Source organism: Gracilinanus agilis, chromosome 1, assembly GCF_016433145.1.
Source record: "Gracilinanus agilis isolate LMUSP501 chromosome 1, AgileGrace, whole genome shotgun sequence".
NCBI classification, from domain to species: Eukaryota; Metazoa; Chordata; class Mammalia; order Didelphimorphia; family Didelphidae; genus Gracilinanus; species Gracilinanus agilis.
In genome coordinates this window covers 204,435,875-204,460,053 of record NC_058130.1, presented here as the reverse complement: position 1 = coordinate 204,460,053, position 24,179 = coordinate 204,435,875, and the positions used below count along the sequence as shown (strand labels likewise).

The window sequence follows — 24,179 nt, the reverse complement described above, 5'->3', positions numbered from 1 at the left end:
CAATGTTATAATAAGGCCCCAAGTAGTTTTAAATGTAAAACTTACTTGTAAAATACAGGGATGTCCACTGAAATGTTTTGGCAAAGAAGCCTTTTAACTCCTGTCCCTCCTTCTCTTCCTCTGGCTTGCTTCTCAAACTAAGTCTATTTTTCAACTTCACTGAACTCCCCACAATTTCTAGTTACTCTGGACTCCTTATCTTGTCCACTTTCCTCCTTGAAAAGTATTAACCCCATTGTTTAACCATTTCAACTTTATACTGTACACTGTCCTTGAATTCCTTACCCTTCCGTCCTACTGGCACTCATACATACCTTATCAAACAACAGCTTTGGAATAACCCTTACCAGTACCAATCTGCCCTCTCTGATCTTACTCATAAGCTTTTATATGCCACTAGAGGAAATCACATAACTGTGCTGCCTTTATCCACTACAAATCTGTGTTACCTAATCTCAAACTGGGAGCCTCAATCCTGCAGGAGATTAAGTAATCTCTGTAAATGCCATAACTCTCCTGGTAGAATGCCAACTCCTTAAAGTTAACTTAACTGTTTTTTGCCTTTGGATCCCTAGCTCAGGGGACTTGCACATACAGACAGTTCTTGCTTTATATAAATTCACATTACATTAATTTGAACTTTATGTAAAGAATTCTGAAAGAAATCTGAATTCCAAAAACAAATCTATACTCTCTTCTCCTGCCCCTCAGTTCAATACTCCACAGTCTCCCTCCACAACAAACAAAAACAGTGAAATCAGAACTGCCACCACCATTGGATGGGGAGGCTTGAGACCCCTAATGCTGAGAAAAGAGACTTTTGCCCTACTTGTCCATATTTGGGTGCCATTTGTCAATTCCCAGCCACTACATGTTGACCATCCTCTCCTACTATGTTCAGATCTGGCCCCCATGTCTGTTATTCACTCATTCTTCCTCTTAATTTTGGCCAGGCCCCTGTCTGTTCCTCCTCCAGCTCTAGCTTCTGTTCCCAGCACTCCATGTATGTTAGCCCCTCTCTCCACAGGTGTATGGCTCCCTTCTGCCTCTTTCCCATGTCCACAGGCAAATTCACAAGATGTAAAAGTTGCTTTACATAGAGTATCTGTGGAATGGTCCACTTAAAAAACAAGAACTCGTATAATAAACAACCATTGAACTGAATGAGATATTCTGTGCCAATTCACCAGATTTTATCTAACTGAGCAACAAAGATCTGATCTTATAGATCTTCCAAAAAAAAAAAAATCATACATGAAAGCTAGGTGTATGCAATACTGAAGTTATCTCACATCTCCCTATAACCAAAAATCCTAGTTTTCATTCTTGATCAAAAAGCATTTCTTTTTTCATAATATTTACCTCTTTTGAATATGTATACATTTATATTTTTGCCCTTCCTTCCTTTTGCCTGGCCTTTTACAACAGTTTTCTTCAGAATGGTAACATAACAAAATTCTTTGCAAAGCAGGGGGTTTCTGGTCATGAGTTGCTCTACAATGCAGGCTGAGAAAACTTCCATGATGCCAGGTTATAAACAATTCGGATTATACTTAAGGCTGCTTGGGTTAGTATATGAATTAATTGTCTCTTAGCTTGAAAAGTCTAAATAATTGAGAAAGGAAATGTAAACAGGAGCAGAGTGTTTGCATACTAGTTGACAGAAGCCACAATTAAGTGGCTCTTCAAAGAGAATATCAGCATCAATTCATAAAATCATATCCTAATAAAGGTAGAAGTGACTTGGAAACATCCTATGGTCAAATATTGGACATTTGGAACCTGACTCCTCCAACTCTGGTTCAACATCTGGTCCAAGTAAACAAAAGGAATCAAACTGAGATATCCCAAAGGATCTTAACTAGATACAAATCAGAGAGGCTGGGAGGAGCTGGTTGGAAAGAGAAGGAACTTCTTCAGAATGAGCCACAACTGCATCAATGTTGACAGATATGGTGTCTTCTACCAGGATTAACAACCAGAAGACACATCAATAGCATAGCTATTCATGAGAAACACAAGGCATATATGAGTGAAAAGTACAGAATATAATATGCACAGGCCTACAGGGCTATTATATACAGTAAGAGTCATTGAGTCACATGTTAATCCCACTTATTTTGAAATAGGTATAGCAAGTTGTTTTTTTTTTATTGTTTAGTGTCACCCTGACCATCTGTCTAGCCTTTCCTTAAAGATCTTTAAAGAAAAATACATTACCATTTCCTTTAGGAATCAATTCTATCTATTTGGCATTCTGACATGAAGATCATCTTTATTCTATCATATATTTGCTCTTCTTTAAATCCTCTGCAGACAGGGAAAGAAACCAAATTTCTCTTGTTTCCAATCCTACCTGTGTGACCTTGGGGAAGCTCTTTAGGCCTCAGATACTTCAACTGCAAAATGAGGGGTTTGAGGTTAGGCTGACTTCTCAAAACCCTTCCACTTTCAAGTCTAGGATCTCCTCAGAGGCTTCCTTCATTTGTCAGAAGACAGGAATGCCATACCTTCACTTTCTATTCTTGAAGGTAAACCACACTAAATACTTTAACCTTATCTCTTCATCTAGATCCTAGGGGAAGAAAGAGGACCTGGGTATGAAAAAGAATCTAAGAACATAAGTAGAGAACCTTTCGGGTGATTGCATAGTGTCCCTTGAGCTCATGCAGTGCCCACTTGATGTCCTGAGTGCTGAGCATTTTGAAATCTTCCATGAGTAGATCAGTAGCTTGAATAAAGCAACGTTGGTCAAGAGGAGTAAGTTTAGAAAAGTCAAAATAGTCCACCTTAGACACCTGAAATGAAAGAGAAGCAGAAAATTAATATAGTCTTAGTTAAGATTTATTTTCAATAGAAAAGACAGACATACAAAGATTTTTCAAGTCGTCTCAAAGCATCTGTATATAATTTTCTATCCCATAGGAATACATGAAAAGATAGAAAAAATATGATAGAAAAAAGGAGGGATGGAGGAGGAGGGAGGTTTATCTTGTGGTTAGATTTATTTAGGTATGAAAAGGGCAAACTAAGGACTTTCACTATAATAATGTTGCTAAAAAGATAACTTTTGGTTGCAGTCCTAGATCCTTTCTCTCTTCCAGAAAACTATATTTCAAGCCACCCTTACTGTTAAAATGGTAGCTGCTAAATCTTGTGTAGCCTCACAGTACTTCAATTATTTCCTTTCGGCTGCTTGAAATACTTTGTCCTTGACTTGGGATTTTTGCTAAAATATTCCTGGGAATTTTCATTTCAAGGTTTCTTTCAGGAAGTAACTAATGGATTCTTTCAAAATCTTCTTTACCTTCTGTTCTATTGTTTTTAAAAATATGATGGCTAAGCTCTTTTTTGTTCATAATTTTCAGGCAGATTAATGATTCTTTAATTATCTCTCCTCAATCTATTTTACTGGCCAGTTTTTTTCCCCTGTCAAATAAGTCATATACTTTTTTGCCCCAGTCTTTTGACTTTATTATTGCTTGATGGCCAATCCTAATTTTTAAGAAGCTATTTTCTTCAATAAGATTTTATACCTCTTTTTAGCAAGCCGTTAATTCTCTTTTCATAATAGTCTTTATTATTCTCATTTCTTTTTCCATTTTTTCTTCAACTGCTCTTATTATTTTTTGTTTTTAATTTTGGGAGTTCTTAAAAAAATCTCTTTAATTAGTGCTTTAACTCTTCTAGGAATTCTTTCTAGGCTTGAGTCCAAACTGCATTTTTCAATGAGGCTTTGCTTGTATTAGTTTTCAAGTCACTGTCTTCTGTGTTTATGTCTTGAGCTTTCCTGTCACCATAGCAGGTCTCTATGTTCTGGTTCTTTTTTTGTCTGGTGCATTTACTAATTTGTGGAGGAGAAGGAATACTGGGAAAACTAGGCCATCCTGACTCTGTCATTAAATAGTAAATGTGGTAGTTTTTTTTGTTTCTTTTTGGCTAGAGGGGCTGGGTTAAGGAGGTGAAAAGGAAGAATGCTGAGCAATGACAGTCAGAAATTAAATAAATGAAATAAAGGTTTCACAGTAGTCCAGTTCAATAAATGTCAGAAAAAATATAAATAAATCCTTGAAATCTTGTTCTGGGCACTAAAACCAAGAAATTTGCCTTTCTTCCCCTTAAAAAGTACAATTTAAAAAAAAGTTAAAGGACATACTGGGAAACATTAGAAAATAAGAGGACTACACTTGCCTTTTTCTCATCTTGGCTGGCAAGCAGGCTGCTATTAGGATTTAAAACCACTCTACCTTCCTTCTTTGGATAATCTGGATTTTCCAGAAGAAAATTACAAAGTCTGCAAAAAACACAAAACAAAGCCCATTGTTACTTTCATGTTTCTCCACAGTGAAATACCTGCAGAATGAGATAAATGTAGCATTTGAAATTAGAACTATTATAAGGGACCGCTAGCTTACTAAATCCCATCAGTCCATAAAAAAAAATTTAATTGAAATGATCTCTTTGCTCACTTAAATAACAATGCCTATTTATTCTCATACCTTTGCTTGAACCTGCTGGTTGATACTACCAAGTCATAATTAAATCATGATGATCAAAAAGCAGGTGAAAGTGGATTTAAGAATACGGGTTGCCACTATTTGTCAAGGAAATAAAATAATATGCAGTGTTTTTACATATATACATGTAGATATCATATACAATACTAAATCTGACAATTCATAGCCTCTTCTAGAATACTAGCTGCAAGGCTGGTTTAATTTAACACATTTCAGTGTAGCACCTTTTTAGAAGAAAACATCAAATCCATTAACTCAATTTCTTCATTCCACTGCAAGATCTAATAAATTGGGCAAATTGTATAGGATTTTCCCCATTAACACAGGCAGTTCTGCTTGATTTATGAATATTCAACATAAGGTAGTTTCTATATATGAATGGAAGTTTTTCTTATAGGTCATTATCTCCTATAGATAGAACCAACAAATGACTTGCCCAGGATCACCCAGCTGGGAAATATTGGCCAGATTTGTACTTGGATCTCATATCTCTAGGCCTGGACTCTTAATCAACTAAGCCTGTTAGGTAGAACCAACACAACTCCCAACAGTTTTGCATACTATGCGTAGGCTGAATGAACCCCCTCAACTATTTCTAAATAAATGTTAATGATCAACGACAGGACAATTAGGGGTCAGGACAGAGTTCATTTTCTCCAACCACTCAGACCCTACCATTACTCCTTGCTTTTCCTCTCTCTAGCTCTATCTCTTAGTTCTAGCTTGATTTAGTGTAGTACCATGAATACTGAGGAAATGGACACAGATACTTATTGGGCTTGAAAGTTAAGGTTTCTTATTATGATTAAATGGATCAGTGTTCTTTTTAAATTGCTATTTGCTGTAAACAGAGTCAAATATACCTAAGGTATATTAAGTGAAAATGATAAAAGTGAAATGATAAAAGTTTTTGTATATGTATACTGAGATATGAAACCAAATACAAACCATCTAAAATTCACAATCTGTCAGTCTGATTCCCACTGAGTTCAACAGTTCAAATGAAAAATAACATACCAAAATCTATTTCTGTCAGTATTTTTTGTTGTTGTTCAGTCATTCGGTCATGTCCAAGACTCTGTGATTCCATCTTCCACTATCTAAACTTAAACCCATTGCTTCCATGACAACATCTATCCATCTTATCCTTTGCCATAGCCTTCTTTTTTCTTTCCCAGCATCAGTTTTTTCCAATGAGCTCTGCTCTCATTAGGTAGCCAAAGTATTTAACCTTCAGCTTCAGTATTTGTCCTTCCAATAAATAGTCAGAGTTAATTTCTTTAAGTATTGACTGATTTAATCTCCTTACTATCTGAAGAATTCTCAAAAGCTTTCTTCAACACCAAATTAGAAAATGCCCATTATGGGCATTCAACTTTCTCATATAGTCCAACTCTCACAGCTTTTATACATCAATACTGAAAAAAACCATAGCTTTGGGGGCAACTAGGTGGCTTAGTTGATTGAGAGTCCAGGCTAAGAGATATGAGATCCTAGGCCCAAATCTGGCCAATATTTCCTAGCTGGGTGATCCTGGGCAAGTCACTTTCCCCCATTGCCTAGCCCTTACCATTCTTATGCTTTCGTACCAATACATGGTATTGATTCTAAGGTGAAAGGTAAAGATTTAAAAAAAAAAAAAAAGCATAGCTTTGACTTTATCATCCTTTGTCGGCAAGGTGATGTCTTCGCTTTTTAAAATATTGTCCAAATTTGCCATCATTTTCCTTCCAAGGAGCAAACATCTTTGAATTTCATAATGCAATCATCATCTGCAATAATCTTTGAACCTGAGGATATAAAATCTGACACAACTTCCATTTCTACTTTCTTTATTTACCAGGAAGTGATGGGACCAGATGTCATGATCTTGGGTTGTTTTTTTTCATGTTAAGCTTTAAGCCATCTTTTACTCTCCTCTTTCACTCTCATTAAGAGGCTTCTTAATTCTTCTTCATTTTCTGCCATCAAAGTGCCATCAGCTGCATATCTTAGATTGTTGACATTTCTCCTAGCAACCTTAATTCTAGCTTTTGATTTATCCAGCCTGGCATTTACATGATGCATTCTGAATATAAATTAAATGGATAAGGTGACACTATATAGCCTTGTTATACTCCTTTCCCAATCTTGAACCAATCAATTATTTCATGTTCGAGTCTAACTATTGTTTCTTGATCACATACAGATTTTCTTCAGGAGACAAGTAAGATGATCTAGTACTTCCATCTAAGGACTTGCTACAATTTGCTGTGATTCACACAGTCAAAAGCTTTAGTGCAGACAATAAAGCAGAAGTAAATGTTTTTCTGCAAGAACTTTGCTTACTCCATAATAAACCAAATATTGGTGATTTGGTCTCTTGTTCTTCTGTCTCTGAAAACCAGGTTGCACTTCTGGTAATTCTCAATTCACATATTGCCAAAGCCTACCCTGCAAAATCTTAAGCATAACTTTGCTGCCATGTGAAATACATTCAGTCAGTTGATAGTTTAAATGCTCTTTGGCATCGTCCCTCTTTAGGACTCACCTTTTCCAATCCAATGGCCACTGGTGAGTTTTCCAAATTTGCTGCCATATTAAATGCAATACTTTAACAACATCATCTTTTAGGACTATGTGGAATTAACATAAAAGTATAACTCAGGGTTGGTATATGCAAAATAAGGTAGGGCACAGAGTGATAGTACAGTTTCTGACTACTGGAATGGATGGGCAGATGCTGTACTGCATGCCTCAGAGGCATGGTGTGATATGTGTCTGGACATTAGGACACATGATTCAGAATGTCCAATTGAAAGTGAAGTAGGTATAACATCATGGACAAGATCTAAGAGCCAGGACAAGGGGGAAAGTGCTCTCAGCTATTTTGAGGGCTTGTGAAAAAAGCTCTCTTGCTGGTGAGCTGCCCTGGTGCTTAACTGTGTAAGCTATCTCTGGTTGGCACCAACAGGCTGGGAATCCAAGAACTAAGACTTGCAAATGTGGTCAATTTAGTTAGGCTGGTAACTTTATTTCTCTCTTTCTCTTTACTAAAAAATATTTATAATTTATTATAAAATCTCTAAGATTAATTTTCAGTTATAAGAGGACTTTAAATAGTCAGTATTATTGTACTACAATGACTTTTTAAAAATAAAATGATCTGCCCTCTTATTCAGTAGGGATCTCAGACTGAATCATTTTATATATTCATAGTTATTTACATGCCAAAAGCTAAAAAATGGGGAATTCCACTGAGCAAACAGGAATTGCTCAAAAATAGCATTTTGGATTCAGCCACATTTGCTCTACATTTTAATTTCCTGTCGTGCTACCAGTTAGGGTTTAGAACTTTGATAGAAATTATATTTCAATGTCACTAAAAATTAATTACAAGACTTTCCTTTTATCAAAAATATATTGAGGGGCATCCAGGCTGCTCAGTGGATAGAAAGCCAGGCCTAGAGACCAAGATGTCCTGGGTTTAAATCTGGCCTCAGATACTTCCTTAGCTGTGCGATCCTGAGCAAGTTACTTAATCCCAATTGCCCAGTCCTCACCATCTTCTAAGTTGGAACCAATACTCAGTGTCAATTGTAAAACAGAAAGTAAGAGTTAAAAAAACAAATAAGTTATACTTATACAAATATAACAAATAATTAATACCACAGATATCAGGTCAATTGAGGGGCTTGTAGAAACCCAAACTAATATTTGTTTATTGTATTTCATGTTCATTCTGGTTTGATATGCCATGGAGATGAGAAATTCTGAAAAGTAACCCTGATTCTAACTTGCTTACCTCTAGACATGGGTACAACACAAATCTGTATTGGACAAATTTTGGTAAAATAAAAACATGGACTAGAAGTCTTGGCTAACCAGCTAAAGACCTTAATATGTATCCTAAAGTGAATACTTCATGGCTCCCTAGTGAATCTTATGAACAATCTGCCTGTCCCATCAGTACTTCCTTGCTCTGAAAAGTATCCTCAAGCTAATAATGTCCAAAGTGCATATGAAACATGAAGAGAAAAGGAACTAAAACTTTGGTGACAGTTGACTTAGCTTTTTATTTAGCATGGGATGTATTATAAATATTGTTGATTGAATTAGCTGTGAGAGTTAGTTTTGCCACAAGAATCCAGGTCTGAAATCAAAAAGGAAACCAAAGCTGGCTGTAGGCCTAAAAGAAATCCCCCTTTATCTAGATATTAATGGAGATCTGTATTTGTGGGGCAAGAGCCAAATTTGCTTCTAGTAAAAGCTTGTGTTCTACTATCTTGTGATAAAGTACAGTAGGAAATGCAGATAGCTGGAAAGGGTAAAGGTGATACTAGCTAAGTGGACAGCATACAACCCAGTAAGAAATAAAGAAGTCTAGAATAATGTGCCTAATTTAATCACATGCTTCACTGCTACAAGTCCAATTAATTATGAGGGCTTCTACTCTAGAGTTAGATGTAATTGTTGTTCGGTCATTGCAGTATTTAGTTCAACTCTTCCTGACCTTATTTGGGGTTTTCCTGGCAAAGATAACCAGGGTAGTTTGCCACTTCTTTCTCCAATTTGTTTTAAAGATAAGGTTACTAAAACAAATAGGGTCAAGTGACTTGCTCAGGATCACATAGCCAGTAAGTATCTGAAGCCAGATTTGAACTCAGGAAGATAAGTCTTCCTCACTCCAAGTCTAGCACTCTATCCATTGTGTCACCTAGTTACTCAAGATGTAAACACCTAATCTTCTAGATTTTTCATAAATAGTTTAAATTTATGGGATAAGAAAAGGTTATATTAAACACTAATCCAAAACGTAACTTGGTGTTTCTTCTCCCTAGTTATGTTAGATATGGAAACTGGACTCAGGATGCAGAACAAGACATACATTTTTGGACATGAGATAATTTGGTTAATTTGGGTACTTGTTTTCTTTGGTTATGCATAATTATTACATAAGTTTTAATTTTTTTACCCCAATGGGCCTGAAAGGAGTTGGGAGTGAGAGGAGGAGCTTCGGACAGTTTTCAAAAAAGAAATGTCATTGAAACATTTATCAAAAATACAGAGAAGAGAACAGAAGGAAACTTAGAAGGACTCAGAAAAGCAAAACAACTTTGAAAACTATATGTTGAAATTTTTAAAATCCTTTAAATTCTAATAAAAAAAATCTATTTACAGCATATTATGGACATGGCCTTTTAGGTTGTGTCTAAACACAAAGGCAATGACTATTTCTTTATGATAAATCCTACAGACTTTGCCTGTTCAGTTTTGGCTGCCTGTTATTTTATGTGTATTTATACCTACAAATAGATTTGCCAAAACAAAATACTAGAAAAATTAAATTAAATACCAATTATTCATTCAAAGCATGTCAATTTGTAAATGTTTCCAACATCTTCTCAATACAAGTGAGAGATTACTTCCTGAGGTTGTGGCATATGATTGTGATGGAATACTATTTATGCTTATGATTTCAGAAACACCTAGAAAGACTTTCATGAACCAATGCAGAATGAAGTGAGCAGAACCAGAAGAACATTGTACACAGTGATAGCATTATTTTTAGATAACAACTATGAATGACCTAGTTATATTCTCAGCAATACAGTGATCTAAGACTCAGGATGAAAAATGCCACATAACAAAGTCTGAATGCAGTCCAAAGCATACTATATTTCACTTTCTTTCTTCTTTTTTTCTTTGAGTTCTTGTATATATAATGATTAATGATTGTATTTTGTGAAATCTATATCAGACTGCTTATTATCTCAGGGAAGGGGGAGGGTGGAAGGGAACGAGGGAGAAAAGACAAAAAAAAGGAGCAAATTTGGAATTCAATTTTTTTTTAAACTTTTACCTTTTGCCTTAGAATCAATACTATGAATTGGCTCTAAGGCAGAAAAGTGGTAAGGGCTAGGCAATGGGGGTTAAGTGACTTGGCCAGGGTCACACAACTAAGAAGTATCTGAGGCTAGATTTGAACCCAGAACCTCCCATCTCTAGGCCTGGCTCTCTACTCATTTGAGCCACCCAGCTGCCCCTTCAAAATTTTTTAATTAATATTAAAAAATTGTTGTTATATGTCATTGGGGAAAAATAAAATACTATTCTTTCTTTTTTTTTTTAAAGGGAGATTACTTCCTGCCAGGGAAAAAAATGAGAAAATACTTTTTAATAAATATAACACAAAATACAAGTAGCTATTAAGTCCTATTGATGCCTACAGAGAGAACATCTAAATGTTATACAAGAATAAATAGCAGAAACCAATCTATTTTAAAGTGATAGTTAAAGAAAGGAAAAACCTCCCATAAAATGCCATAAATTATAATGAAAATTAAATTACAAGTAGAATCAAATTTAGTAATAGCATCTGAAAAAAGGAATCCTTAGGTGGCAGCTGGGTGGCTCAGTGGATTGAGAGCCAGGCCCAGAGACAGGAGATCCTGGGTTCAAATCTAACCTTGGACATTTCCTAGCTGGGTGACTCTGGGCAAGTCACTTAACTCCCATTGCCTACCCCTTACCACTCTTCTGCCTTAGAACCAATACTTAGTATTGATTCTAAGACTGAAAGTAAGGGTTAAAAAAAAAAAAAAAAAAAAAGGAAGACTTAGAAGACACTAACAAAGTGCAGAAAGAGGCCAACAATTTGAACTGCAACTATATGGATGTGTGCTTCCAAAACTACCATCAGATGTAAATACATTGGGAAAAATAAGATCATTTTCCTCTTATCAATACATTTTCTAAAACACAAACATAAAAAATTACCTTCTATGCAAGCAGGCAAAAATTATACATTTTAAGTTCTATACTTACACATTTAAATCATAAAAATTCTTCAGATGTATTATTTCTTCAATATACCCATTTGCTACATCTGGAAATCTTGCTTCCTAGAGAAGAATAAGCATATTAGTTTCATTTCATTAACTATAAAACTCAAGAATAGTCAGTAAAAACACATAGCTGTTTTAATTATCTTCCTGGTATACACATTCCTGAATACTATGGTTCCTATTTCAGTCCATTAAACACTGGAAGAGGTTTTAAGTCTTTTTAAATCTTTTAAATTCTTTTTTTTTTAAGCCCTTACCTTCTGTCTTGGAGTATATTGGTTCCAAGGCAGAAGAGTGGTAAGGGCTAGGCAATGGGGGTTAAGTGACTTGCTCAGGGTCACACAGCTTGGAAGTATCTAAAGTCACATTTGAACCCAGGTCCTCCCATCTCTAGACCTGGCTCTCAATCCACTGAGCTACCTAGCTGCCCCCCTTTTAAATTTTTTTTTAAATCTTACCTTCTTAGATCCTTCTAAGTATTGGTTCCAAGGCAGAAGAGTGGTAAAGGCTAGGCAACTGGAATTAAGTGACTTGCCTAGAGTCACACAACTAGGAAATTGAGGCTGGATTTAAATTCAGGACCTCTTAAAGATGTCTCCAGACAGCATTCTCTATCCACTTAGCTGCTCTGCTTTAAGGCCATTCTAACCCAGGTCAATAAACGGGGTTTGGACTCATTTGTTTGAATGGAATACTATAGTGTTAGTCTAAAAGTCCTTAAAGGTCCAATACCTACACTTTACTAAAGTCCAAGAGGTGAAGAGAACATCATACATGAAATTACTAGCAGAGTTAGAATTAGAATCTGAGCCTCTTTTCTCCCAAGTCCAATTCTTTTTTTCTTTTTCAACTCTTATTTTCTGTTTTAGCAACAATTCTAAAATAGATGGGCAAGATCTAGGCAAATGTAGTTAAGTGGCTTGCCTAGGTTCACACAGCTAGAAGCGAGTTCAATATTCTTTAAACCAAGCTACATTGCCATCTTCTTTTCATTAGAAATTGTGAAAAAAAATCTAAATTTCACTGACAAATCACAGAAAACTCAAGTCAATGGGGGTTTTAATTTAGAATAAAGATCAATTAAACAAAAGGCTATGGTTCCTATCAATCAAGCAATTGAGTGCTATCTCAGGGAGCCCAAATTTCTGCTACTCTAACTCTAGTACTTTCCCAGGGCAGGTGTTCAGTGAAAGCTTCTGACTCAATTTTCATATGTAAAATTATCATGCCAATATGTCCAAAATCCTAATGCCATCTATTTGAATATGGTTGTTAGGAAAACTTTGATGGGAAGTATCCCCATCCATATAACGAATAGAAATATACAAACTACATTTTAGTGATGAAAACTTTTTTCTCTCCTATTACCTGATAAAATCTGAAGGGAAGAAATGACTTACTGTTTCTTTCACTAGTAGTGTAATAAATTCTCGATCTGCACCAGTGCCTCCTTGTTCAGGAATATTTCCCAAATCAGGCTGATGAGATCCTGGGAAAGGAAAAGCTGGACCAGGCTGTTCATCATCTATTGCTAGTTGATGGTCTTTCAGTTCTCCAGGAGGATGGGCAGGCTGAGGAGAGGAAGGACCTGGGATCCCATCTTGCTGTGGTTCTGGTCTTGGAAATGCTGGTCCTGGAATCTCATCTCGATATGAGAGATCTGCTTCAGGCTGCCCCTGCTGTGGAACAACTTGATTTGCTAATTCATTTCGCTCTTGGTCTATGGGTTGAAAATAGGGATGATCTAACCAGCTATTTTCTCTTATAACTTGGTTATCTACCACAGCAGCTGATTCTCGGAGGTTTGGTATAAGCTCTGGTTCAGAGTCTTCAGTTGACTGGCTTTGCACTTTTGGATGTTTGTTTTGAAAGTTTGCTTCTAAATTTATTACTTCCTTTTTCACATTAGGTTTCAAAATGACTTTTATAGCTTGGATATTACTTGGTCCAGGCTTGGGATTTCGGTCTTTTTTGGCTCTATGCTTACTGTGTTCAGAGGGGCCAGGTAACTGAGGATCCTGATTTCTATTGTTGTTTTCACTGGGCTTCGGTTCATTATTTGCAGTTGAAAAAAGACTCTCCTTTTCTTGAAGAAATAAATTAATATTCTTTTTAGACACTTCTCCTAATCTATTCATTTTCAGATCCTGCCACTGGGCAGCAGGTTTGACAATAGGCCGCAACAGTTGTTGTTTTTTTGTCTACAGTGGGGGGGAAAAAAAAGGAATGTTTAATATAATTAATAAAGCTAACATTTATATACACTTGGTTAAAATAGTGAGATAAGAAAAGAAGAAACTGTTTTTGGCATGACTTGGCATAGAAATTAGACCTCATGGGAATAAATGAAGAGATTATTATACCCTAATTTCAAGAAAGTCTGGTACTACTATAGTAATTTAATTTTAGTATCTCTGAAGACCACTAAAATAAAAATGGAAAAGACAGGCCAAATATTTCTCTGCATCTATTATAAAGGTAGCTGTTTTATAAAATTGGAATTAATCAATAAATTCCAAAACTTCTGATGACATTACCAGACCTTTCATTTGTTTGTGTTCTATGGTTAAATTATGCTTTAGAGATGACCAATAATTTCCTTGCTACAGTTTTTAGAAGCATTTAGAAGTAAATAGCTAGGGGGCAGCTGGGTAGCTCAGTGGATTGAGTGTCAGGCCTAGAGACGGGAGGACCTAGGTTCAAATCTGGCTTCAGACACTTCCCAGCTGTGTGACCCTGGGCAAGTCACTTGACCCCCATTGCCCACCCTTACCATTCTTCTGCCTTGGAACCAATACACAGTATTGATTCCAAGATGAAAGGTATGGGCTTAAAAAAAAAAAGAAGAAGTAAATAGCTTCCCATCTGTGATTCCTTGGTAATAAAATATCTTGGTGAGAATGTTTTAAAATAATTTAGCCTCTGAAATGGAATTGATTAAAATTAAACATACAAGCTTCATTCCTCCAAATGGAACCTTATGAGCAGCAAAAGAATTCAGATTGCAATGCCCGAGTATTGGTATTGTACATTGTTTCTATCCAGTAATATCCTGGAGACTCTTAGTAACAGTGGAGTCTAAAGAACCCAAGTGTTACCCTAATATCCATTTTCCTAACCTCAAACCTCACTGGGCCAGTTTCCTCATTTATAAAGTGAAAGTTATGCTAGATGACCTCTGATATTCCTCAAGATATAAATCTACAATCCTAGGGGCCCATGAAAATCCTTATCCTCTGAAGAAAATCATATTTCCTTTCTATTAAGATGAAATCACTGACAAATTCTGAGACATTATGAATTCCTAGGGACTCTCCAACTCACTAAATAAGAGGAAATTTTTGCTCCTTTCATTCAAAGCAGAGAATTTTGAACGTTCTCTCAAAGTGCCTGCCAAAAGTCCCTTGTAGAATTTGTTTGAGTGTACTTTTCATTTTCATCTTCTGAACTATATCTTAAATCATTTTATTTCAAAAATTTAAATATATAGCTTAAAAAACCTTTTTCTGGAGTTACATTAGATATCTACTCAAATGGTAAAAGTTTAGCTTCCTAAGAAGACTGAAATCAATCAAAAAGCATTTATGAAGTGTTTGTATTAAATATGTACCAGGCACTAGACTAAACATGCAAGAAAAAGCAAAAACAGTCTCAGCCCTCAAAAAATCTCCCTAAGGCTCATAAAACATGTTTCTTTTATGTTTCCAGTATATAAGGCACATACTAGTCTTTTAACATACAACTACTAAATTGAATTGCATCATCCATAACATCTATGTTCACGGTCCAAAGATAACTCAAAGATCATTCCAATGTCAAAATTTAAACAAAGGCAGAATTGCATATTACTCCTTTGAAAATAAGTATATAAAAATAATTTGACATGCCTAATGAGGTATATGTACATTTTGTAGTAGTCATAGAAACTAACAACAGTGAATCATTTTTCATATACCTGTCCTCAAACTTTTCTCTACTTAAGAGGAAATCTGAAATATTAAAGTACAATTTTCCAATGTACTAAAAATAAAATGTGATAGCCTACTCTCTTTATGAAAAAAGACTATAATATTTTCCTCCTAAAATCCTAAGGTACTAGTGATACTAATCCCCTTCAATAAGATAAATTATTAACAATTTGGAAATAGGTTTTGATCAATGACACGTGTTAAAACCAGTGGAAATGCGCATCGCTATGGGGGGAGGGGAGTCAGGGAGTGAAGGGGAAAGTAAGAGCATGAATCACGTAACCATGTTAACTTTTCTAAGAAATAAATATGATTAAATGTTTTAAAAAAAAGGTTAAATTATTTCTGTAACGACACTGAGATCTAGAAATTAGTAGGTTGGTTTAGGCTTTTCCAATCCTAAATAACCTAAATCTCACTTCATGATCTTGAAGTAGCCATAGGGAATAATGCTTTTCTTCTTTAAAAAGAAAGAAATGCTTAAGTAGACAGAACAGTCACTTTGGGAAGAAAAGAAAAGGAGTATATTGGAAAAAAAAGTGATAATGAAATTATATACCTTGAAAGAACTTTAAGTGTGTGTGCACATGCATGCGCATATGCACAAAAAACTGAGTAATGTAGAGGAAAAGGAAGAAAAATTACATAAGAATAGCAAAAGAACTAGAATCAAACTTTAAATAGTTCTAATCAAAACAGACATCTTGCCTAAACATCATCACAAACATAAGGATCAGGCCAAAAATATAGTTATTACACACTTAAAAAAATTTTTTTAAAGAATATTTTTCCGTGGTTACATAATTCATGTTCTTTCCATCCCCCCACTCCTTCCCTGGAGCCAATGCACAATTCCACTGGGTTTTACATGTATCATTGATCAAGACCTATTTCCATATTATTGACAATTGCACTGGAGTGGTCGTTTAGATTCTACATCCTAAATCATATCCCCATCAACCCATGTGTTTCCCCTGTGTTTCTACTGCCACAGTTCTTCCTCTGACAGTGGATAGTGTTCTTTCTCAGAAGTCCCTAAGAATTGTTCTGGATCACTGCATTGCTTCTAGTAGAGAAGTCCATTACGTTATATTGTACCACAGTGTATCAGTCTCTGTATTACACACCTTCTTATAAACAAAAGCATTCTATGACAAAGATCACAAATTTACCTGTACTAAGATGCTAAGTAGAAAGGGAAGTTAATGAGCTAATAATAACTGCCCCCTAGTGTCAACCACAGGTGTCCTGCAATGTTTTAAAGCTAACAATATACAACTATTAGGCATATCATAAGTTTCTTTCAGATGCTGGTGGGTAGATAGCTGATAGGTCATCAGTTCCAGGTTTTCTTAATACATATCTTTATATAATATAAACATATAATTATATCCTATTTCGATGATCCTATATCTGGACTTCATCAGAGCTAAGATGACTATAAATCATGCACAGTAAATAGAATGAGAAAAACTTCCAGGGAAGACAAGAGTTCCTATAATCCATTCCAAAAGTTAAACAAAGTCACAATGGTTTCTACTTTGGGTAAAAAGGGAACTAGTCATTAGAATATTGGATAAGAGACTTCAATGTTTTTTAACTTTAAAGCAAACCTAAGCTAGCAACATTCTAGCTTAGAAAACATATTATCCATATGCTCTGAATTAGTACCTCACCATCGTATTCCCCAAAAACTCACTTCTGCCAGGATGACAACATCATCATCGTCATCATCATCATTGTCGTCATCATCATCGTAGTCATAGTCATCATCATCTTCTCCATGCTGTCGAGATGATGAAATTGGCAAAAGTGCAAGTTCTTCATCTGAGGAGTCTGATATGGTGATGAGTCCTTCATCTCTGTGATTTATTCTGTCTACAGAAAAGAAGATAATGTTATCTAGAAGTGAAGGATTTATAGCAGCTCATTGACACCTTAATCTGAAAAGAGCTAAAATAAGCCTTATTTAAATACAATGAAAATACTGAATACTTCAGTATGAATTCTTTGAGAATTACATAAAAGTTTTAATAGATATATTCCTATTCCAGGCTTTACTGAGATATTTTAGAATTATGGCACAGGTTCAACTGAGTGCTCAAAGCTTGAACTTCAAGAGGCTGCATGGTTTTGGGGAAAGTGCAATGAATTTGGATATAGAAAAGCTGAGATGAAGTTCTCTACTCTATCCCTTAAAATTTTTTCCATTATTTTGTTTTGAACTTACAAACACAAAAAGAACTTTTCCACATACAGAGCAGAATGCAAGCATTCATTAATTATATGAAACCATTATTCTCCATGTCATATATATATAATATTCCATATATTACCTTTTTTGCATGTGCTTGCCCTTCTGGGTACTTTAAATACACATACACACACACACACACACACACACACACACACACACACACACACACACACACACACACACACACACACCTACCTCTCTCCTTGGAACAAATACACTTAGTCAAGCAAAATGAAACCACATAGTGATCATGTTCAAAAATGGATTTTCTGCACCTTAAGTCCCTTGAGGTCTTTTTTCTTAATAATGCTGTCCTTGTATAAATTCTTCCTCTAAGTCTATTCGCTTTACTTTGCATCCATTTATACCACCCAGAATTCTCTGCAATTGTCTTTTTCAGAACTTCATCTTATGGAACAATGATATCCATTACATTCACAACACAATTCATTCAGCCATTCCTCAAACTACAAGTAACTCTTTAAATGCTAGTGCTTTGCTTTTTCTTTTGATTCCCTTTTTAGGGATTATAAAGTTTGTCTTGCTTGAAACTATTTATTTTTCCTGGTATTATTTTCCCTCTTAATATCACACCTCCACTATCCTTGTTTTTCTGATAAGTTTGAGTAATATTTGTGTGTGTGTATTTCTTTTGATGTGGGAGCTATGGATTTTGGCTATGACATTCCTGAGTGTTTTCTGTCTGGGGTTCTCTTTAAAGCAATCAGAAAGAACAATTTTCATTCATTTTCTTGAAATAGTATCTAGATTTTTTTTTTAACCATAATTTTCAAAGAGGCCAATGGTTGTTTAAAAAAAACCACAAAACCTTATTTTTTATCTTAGGTCAATACTAAGTATCAGTTTCAAGGTAGAAAAGCAATAAAGAATAGGCAAGTAGTTAAGTGACTAAACACACTGCCAAGAAGTATCTGAGGAGGCCACCTTTGAATCAAGGACCTCCCATCTCTTGTGTTTAACTCTCTATCCACTCAGCCACTAGCTGCCTTGAAAATTCAATGACTCTTAAGTTATCTCACCTTGACCTATTTCTCAAGTCAATTGTTTATATCAGATATCTAACATTTTGTTCTATCTTTTCATGTGTTTGTTGACATGGAATCCAGAGACCCCAAACTTGTAGCCTAGTAACATCTGATGAACCCCAAGTTTTAGAATTAGCTTGTAAGTTGAAGACCTCAAAGCTTGGACTTGTTTCCAGTTCCTGTGAGAATCCACCCTGAAGGAAATCTTGAGCTAGCAGTTTCAGACTGAATAATGGACCCTAAGGTAAATGCTAAATATCCTTTTGTCCTAGGTAGTCTTCCCCATGGTATCAGAGACCCTTTCCCAGGAAGACACACCGGGGCAGGGACCATCCTTTTAGTATCCATGGTAGGTAGCCCATTCCCTTATACCCTAGTCTCTAGCTAAGATTCCTTTTCCAAGCTTGATTGTATCCCATCAGTATAGTTTGAACACTCCCATTCCCTTAAAGCTATGGTAAGGTCAATCATCTTTCCCTGCCCCCTGGATTTCCCCCAAATGTATATATAGGTTCTCCCAAATTCTTTTGTTCCTTGTAGCTATCATCCAGCTTGGTGGTACTCCTAGGAGTTTAGTGACTGAAGCTGCCAGAGTCTGGGGACTCTGTGTGGCTTTATGGCACACAGCTCTGTGAGGAGGCCTAAATTCTAGCGCTAAACTCCTTTCCTTACTTAAAGAGTGATTTTTTTCCTCACTATTTAATAGTTCTGTGTGGTTTTTTTCAGTTAACAATTATAAAACTCTTAAAAAATAAATCATTTTAATCTAATATTAAAAACATCTTCTCAGGAGGAAAAAATTATTTACACACTCCTGAAAATATCTATTAATTTTATCATTTAACAATATAATGAAATGTCTACTTACCCAATTTAAAATTTTAACACCAGCCACCTTGGTGTTATTTCAGTTACTTCCTTTTAGGTAACCACCTTTTCAAAATAATCACTACTAAGTTAAAAACAGTTAAAATTATCTATTTTCCTTTAAAGCACAAGTTTAGATAGATTGTTCTATATACATGCCTAAAGCAAATAGTAATTTCACAAATGTGACGAGCTGCATTATTTTCTTTTATTTGTTCTTTTAGGCAAAATGGAAATTAGTTAATTATTTCTCACACTCTTATTTCTCTCATGTGAATTGTTGTGCTCTATTATAGCACAGTGGAGAGAGCACTAGGCCTAGAATCAGAAACCCGAGTTCAAACCCTCCCTCAGATATTTACTAGCTGTGTGAATTAAGTCACTTAGCCTCTGTCTGCCTCATTTTCCTCAATTGTAAAATGGAGAAAATAATAGCATCTTCTTCCCAGGTTCACTATGAGATCAAATTGGCATAGGCATTGTACCCCCCAAACTAAAGTGTTTCAGGCAAACTGTAAACAGGGAAATCCTTTGCTCCCTTACATTCTTGGGACTCCTAACCCAAAACATATGATAACTGATAAGACCCTGAGAGGATTATCCTCCTTGGATCATCCTTTATATTTGAGATGGACAGAGAGATACCTCCTTAATATCATCAACTTGTATCTCAGACATCCATCTGTCCCCTAAACTAAGACAGTCACCCCCCCTATGTTTTCAGGCAAACCTCCCCCCTGCCCATGTCTCAGTGGATACCACACTAAGAGTCACTAGAGTCACATCTTCACTGTGGCACAGTCACGTCTTCACTGTTGTAAAGAGAATAAAGACCCCAGAACTGATGTCATCTGGAACAGTTTTTCATCTATACTGTTCCACCTAGGAGGCAGTCTTCCACCTATATGCTATCCTCATGGCCAGATTCAATATTACCTTCTAAATTAGTAAATTTCTCTTTTTATTTTTAAGCTAAGTTTCGGAGTCTTACATCCTTGCAAAAGGTACCCTTCCCAAACCTCAGGGGTCCACCTCAAGCCCCTCCACAACAAAATGAGATATTTGTAGGTGCTATAAAAGTACTTATTCCTTTCTCCTTTGTAAGGATGAAGAGCTTAATGATATAGGAGCTTTCAATATACTAGAATAAAGGTACTAACAAACCAAAAAAAATTTAACTTCTCAAATACCATGAGAAATACCTCTTTTTCTGGTTAAAAAAACACAATGGCCTTTATTGATTTATCCCTGCTAAGCAATACTATATTTATCTATGCCGTAAGATCCTGGGGTGGTTTATGTTACTCTTAACACTGTCCTATTTACTGAGCTACATGTATGAGTTCTCATTCCTTGCACACTTGACTCAACTAAATCCATAACATTTTATTTTATACTATCTGTCTTAGAATCAATACTATGTATTAGTTCCAAGGCAGAAGAGTGGTAAGGGCTAGCAATGGGGGTGAAGTAGTTAAATGGCTTACCCAGGGTCACACAGCTAGGAATTGTAAGGCCATATTTGAACTATTTGAACACAGGACTTTGTCTCTAAGTCTGACTCTCTATCCATGGAGTCACCTAGCTGCCCCCTAACATATTATTTTAAAGTGTGATGAACTTGCCGGCATTTAATTAGAAAATTTCAAAAGGGATTTATATCCTGAAACCCTATTTAATAATGGTTTGTTCATTTATTTATTTATTTATTACATGCCTACTATGTTTAAAGTACTGTGTTAAGAGTTAAGGGAAGGATAATTAAGACATGATCACTGTCTTCAGAGCACTCACAACATAGCAGCTTACTGGATTTTACTGCTGCCAGTCAACATGGTACTTCAGAACAAGAACTGTGAATAATGTTAACAAAATTATGACTTTCTGATAGTTCTTCAGGAAGAAAGAGCTGAGCTTAAACTCAACCTCATTTATTCTGGCTATTCAACCTCTCAGTACCTCAAGCTCTCTGCAAAGGTAGCCCTTTATAATATCAGATCTGCATCTGCCTAGGCTGATAAACAAGCAAGTTCAGATAAGTATGAGGTGTGAGGCTCTAGGAATACTAAGACAAAAAAAAAAAATAATTCTTGCCTTTAACAGAATGGAGGTTTTTACCCACTAAATAGAGGTTCCTTAGTGTGGATTTAGGTTTGGATCAGTGATGACCCAAACAGTGGTTCTGGCCTATTTTGTAGGTCCAAGGGTCAGCCATACCAGTCCTCTAAGTTTAATACAAAATCTAACTGTGGTTTGATGTTATTCAAATTAACAACATTTACTTTATAAATAGAAGGATGGGTAGAGGACTAGGGTAAAAGGAGTGCCCTAAGCTACCAGGTTCTAGCTCCTCCCACTCAGATACTGGTCCACAAGTACTTGCTTGGTCCTAACACTGTTGGGCTACTCTATTTATTCTATTTGAAGGACCTGCTTCGTCCCAACACGGTTGGGCTACTCTATTTACTCTACCTGCCTAAATCCCTCTAGATAACTAAAATCTGACTAGCTGGTCCAAAAATTGAGATCAAAGTTCAGATTATAAGGTTTTAGCTAGAAACCAATACGCTTAAGTCAAGAGTGGTCTGGCTCAGAGTATGGCAAACATTCTGTCCTGATAACTTCTCTCACTCACATGAAATGGGTCTCAGCACTAAGACAAGATCAGGATGAGGGTCAGGATTAGGTAAAGAGTCTCTGGATTCCTGGATCTTCTCTCAGATAAGTCTGGAGTTCTGACAAAACCCCTGTAACCCATCAAAATGGCCACCAGAAGTTCCTCTTTTCTTCCCACTCATAGTGTCCCAAGGCAAAAGCGCCCCCTGGGCTAAGCTTTTTAAGTATGTGCTAAGCTGTCCTCCTCTTTATTCTTCTCTCTCATTCTGGAACAGGATGTCAAATGGTTCCAGACTGCCTTTACAAACGGTCTCTTCCACAAGGTTCCTGCATGCTTTTTCCCCAAAGTCTTTTGCAAGTTTGCCTTCATCTATCTTTATTTTAATACCTTCAAGAAGTTTATATTCTGGCGGCAGCTGGGTGGCTCAGTGGATTGAGAGCCAGGCCCTGAGACTGGAGGTCCTGGATTCAAATCTGACCTCAGGTACTTCCTAGCTGTGTGGCCCTGGGCAAGTCACTTAACCCCCATTGCCTAGTCCTTATCACTCTTCTGCCTAATACACAGTGTAAGGGTTAAAAAAAAAATTTTTTTTTTTAAAGAGCCCACATTCTATTGAAAGTAATCAGATAAATAAATACATTGTTTATTTGAGGAAAGAGAGACTTAATAGGGAGGGGAGGAGTTAGGAAATGCTTCACTGCTCTCTAGAAGCTGAGAACATAAAAATTCTACAAGGTAGAAAGAAGAGCATATAGGGATTTTGGGAGGAAGAAGAACAAAGAGAGTTCATTTTAGCTGGAATTTAGGGCAGTAATGTGAAATAAGGCTGGAAAAACGGAAGGGAGTAAGGCTATGGAGAATTTTTAAAAATAGACATACTATTATTATATTCCAATATTTGGCTTTGATATTCTGACTTTATGAAAAGTTTCTAAAAATGTCAGTGAATCTGAAAGTCACAACCTTAAAGACCTGACTCAAAATATGACTGTTTAATGAGAGATGACGCATCCTAAAAATTTAGAAACAAAGTACAAGTCGTAACAAAAATTTAGCATATGAAAACTTAAAATTATATTTTGCAACTACTTTAGAATATTATAACTCTACTATATTCTCATTAAAACTTAAATTACTAAAATCTGCTCCCTTATTTTGGCAAACAAAACCCCTATTTTAACTTCCCCACAAACTGCCAGCCCTGTCAGCAACTGACACTGGCACCTTTTTATACCTTCTCTCTACCTCCCTTCCTGTCTCTATGGTTTCTACTTCCTGTCACTGTGGGCTGGTTAATCTTTACACATCTCTATGGTAAAAGGTCCTCCAGGTCCCCAGTTAAATTAGAAGAAAGGGATCAAGAATTTCCTTTTATACTGAACTAGTCATTTTCATACCTTATAAAATTTTAAATGTTTGCAAACGAAAACAGATAAACCAATAAAAGAGACATGAGCACACAATGTACCTGGAAAAAAACAGAACCCATCCTCACAGAATGTTTATATCAGCAATAAAATGAGTATATATTCAGTATTCTTTCTATTCACAGACACAGATTATTTCGAAAAGTTCATGTATTTGTACACAGACTACTATTAGTTAAAAAAGAAATGCAGGTCTTAATATATAGACACACATACATATCAGATATAGTGTGCCTAGATCTGGAAAATTCACATGAAATTTTTTGGCCCTCCCTTTATAACAAGAAGTGGTCTGATTTTTTTTCTTTTTCTTTTATGGAGTATTTACAGTATCTTATTGTAAAAACTGGGTTAAGAAGTTGGTCATAGGCTATATGTAGGTCAATCTTGACATTTCTAGCCTTTCTTTTCTGCTGTCTTTTGCATTCTTTTTGCAAACTTTTAACTATTTACTTATTTTAACATTAAAAAAAGAAAACTGTGTATATTCATGATATTAAAAGATAAAATATGTTGATACTATATATATATATATATATTTTTTTTATGCATTTTAAACTTTTTCTATGTTGACTCCTGGACTTCTCATGTTGTCTATTGCTTCCATAAAACTCCTCCAAAATTTCCATTTAATTTCTTATGCCAGCCCATTA

The 24,179-nt window shown here is 35.7% G+C and overlaps 1 protein-coding gene across 1 annotated transcript in view; it reads right to left on the bottom strand.

The window, feature by feature from the left end:
• RNF216 (ring finger protein 216) overlaps positions 1-24,179 on the bottom strand; it is a 125,199-nt gene that overhangs the window by 99,761 nt on the left and 1,259 nt on the right. The window contains exons 2-6 of the mRNA XM_044659929.1: positions 17,012-17,190; positions 12,745-13,545; positions 11,325-11,401; positions 4,192-4,294; positions 2,634-2,798 (exon numbers count right to left, since the gene is read on the bottom strand). Coding sequence (XP_044515864.1) covers positions 2,634-2,798; positions 4,192-4,294; positions 11,325-11,401; positions 12,745-13,545; positions 17,012-17,190 — 1,325 coding nt within the window. The remainder of the gene's footprint in view (positions 1-2,633; positions 2,799-4,191; positions 4,295-11,324; positions 11,402-12,744; positions 13,546-17,011; positions 17,191-24,179) is intronic.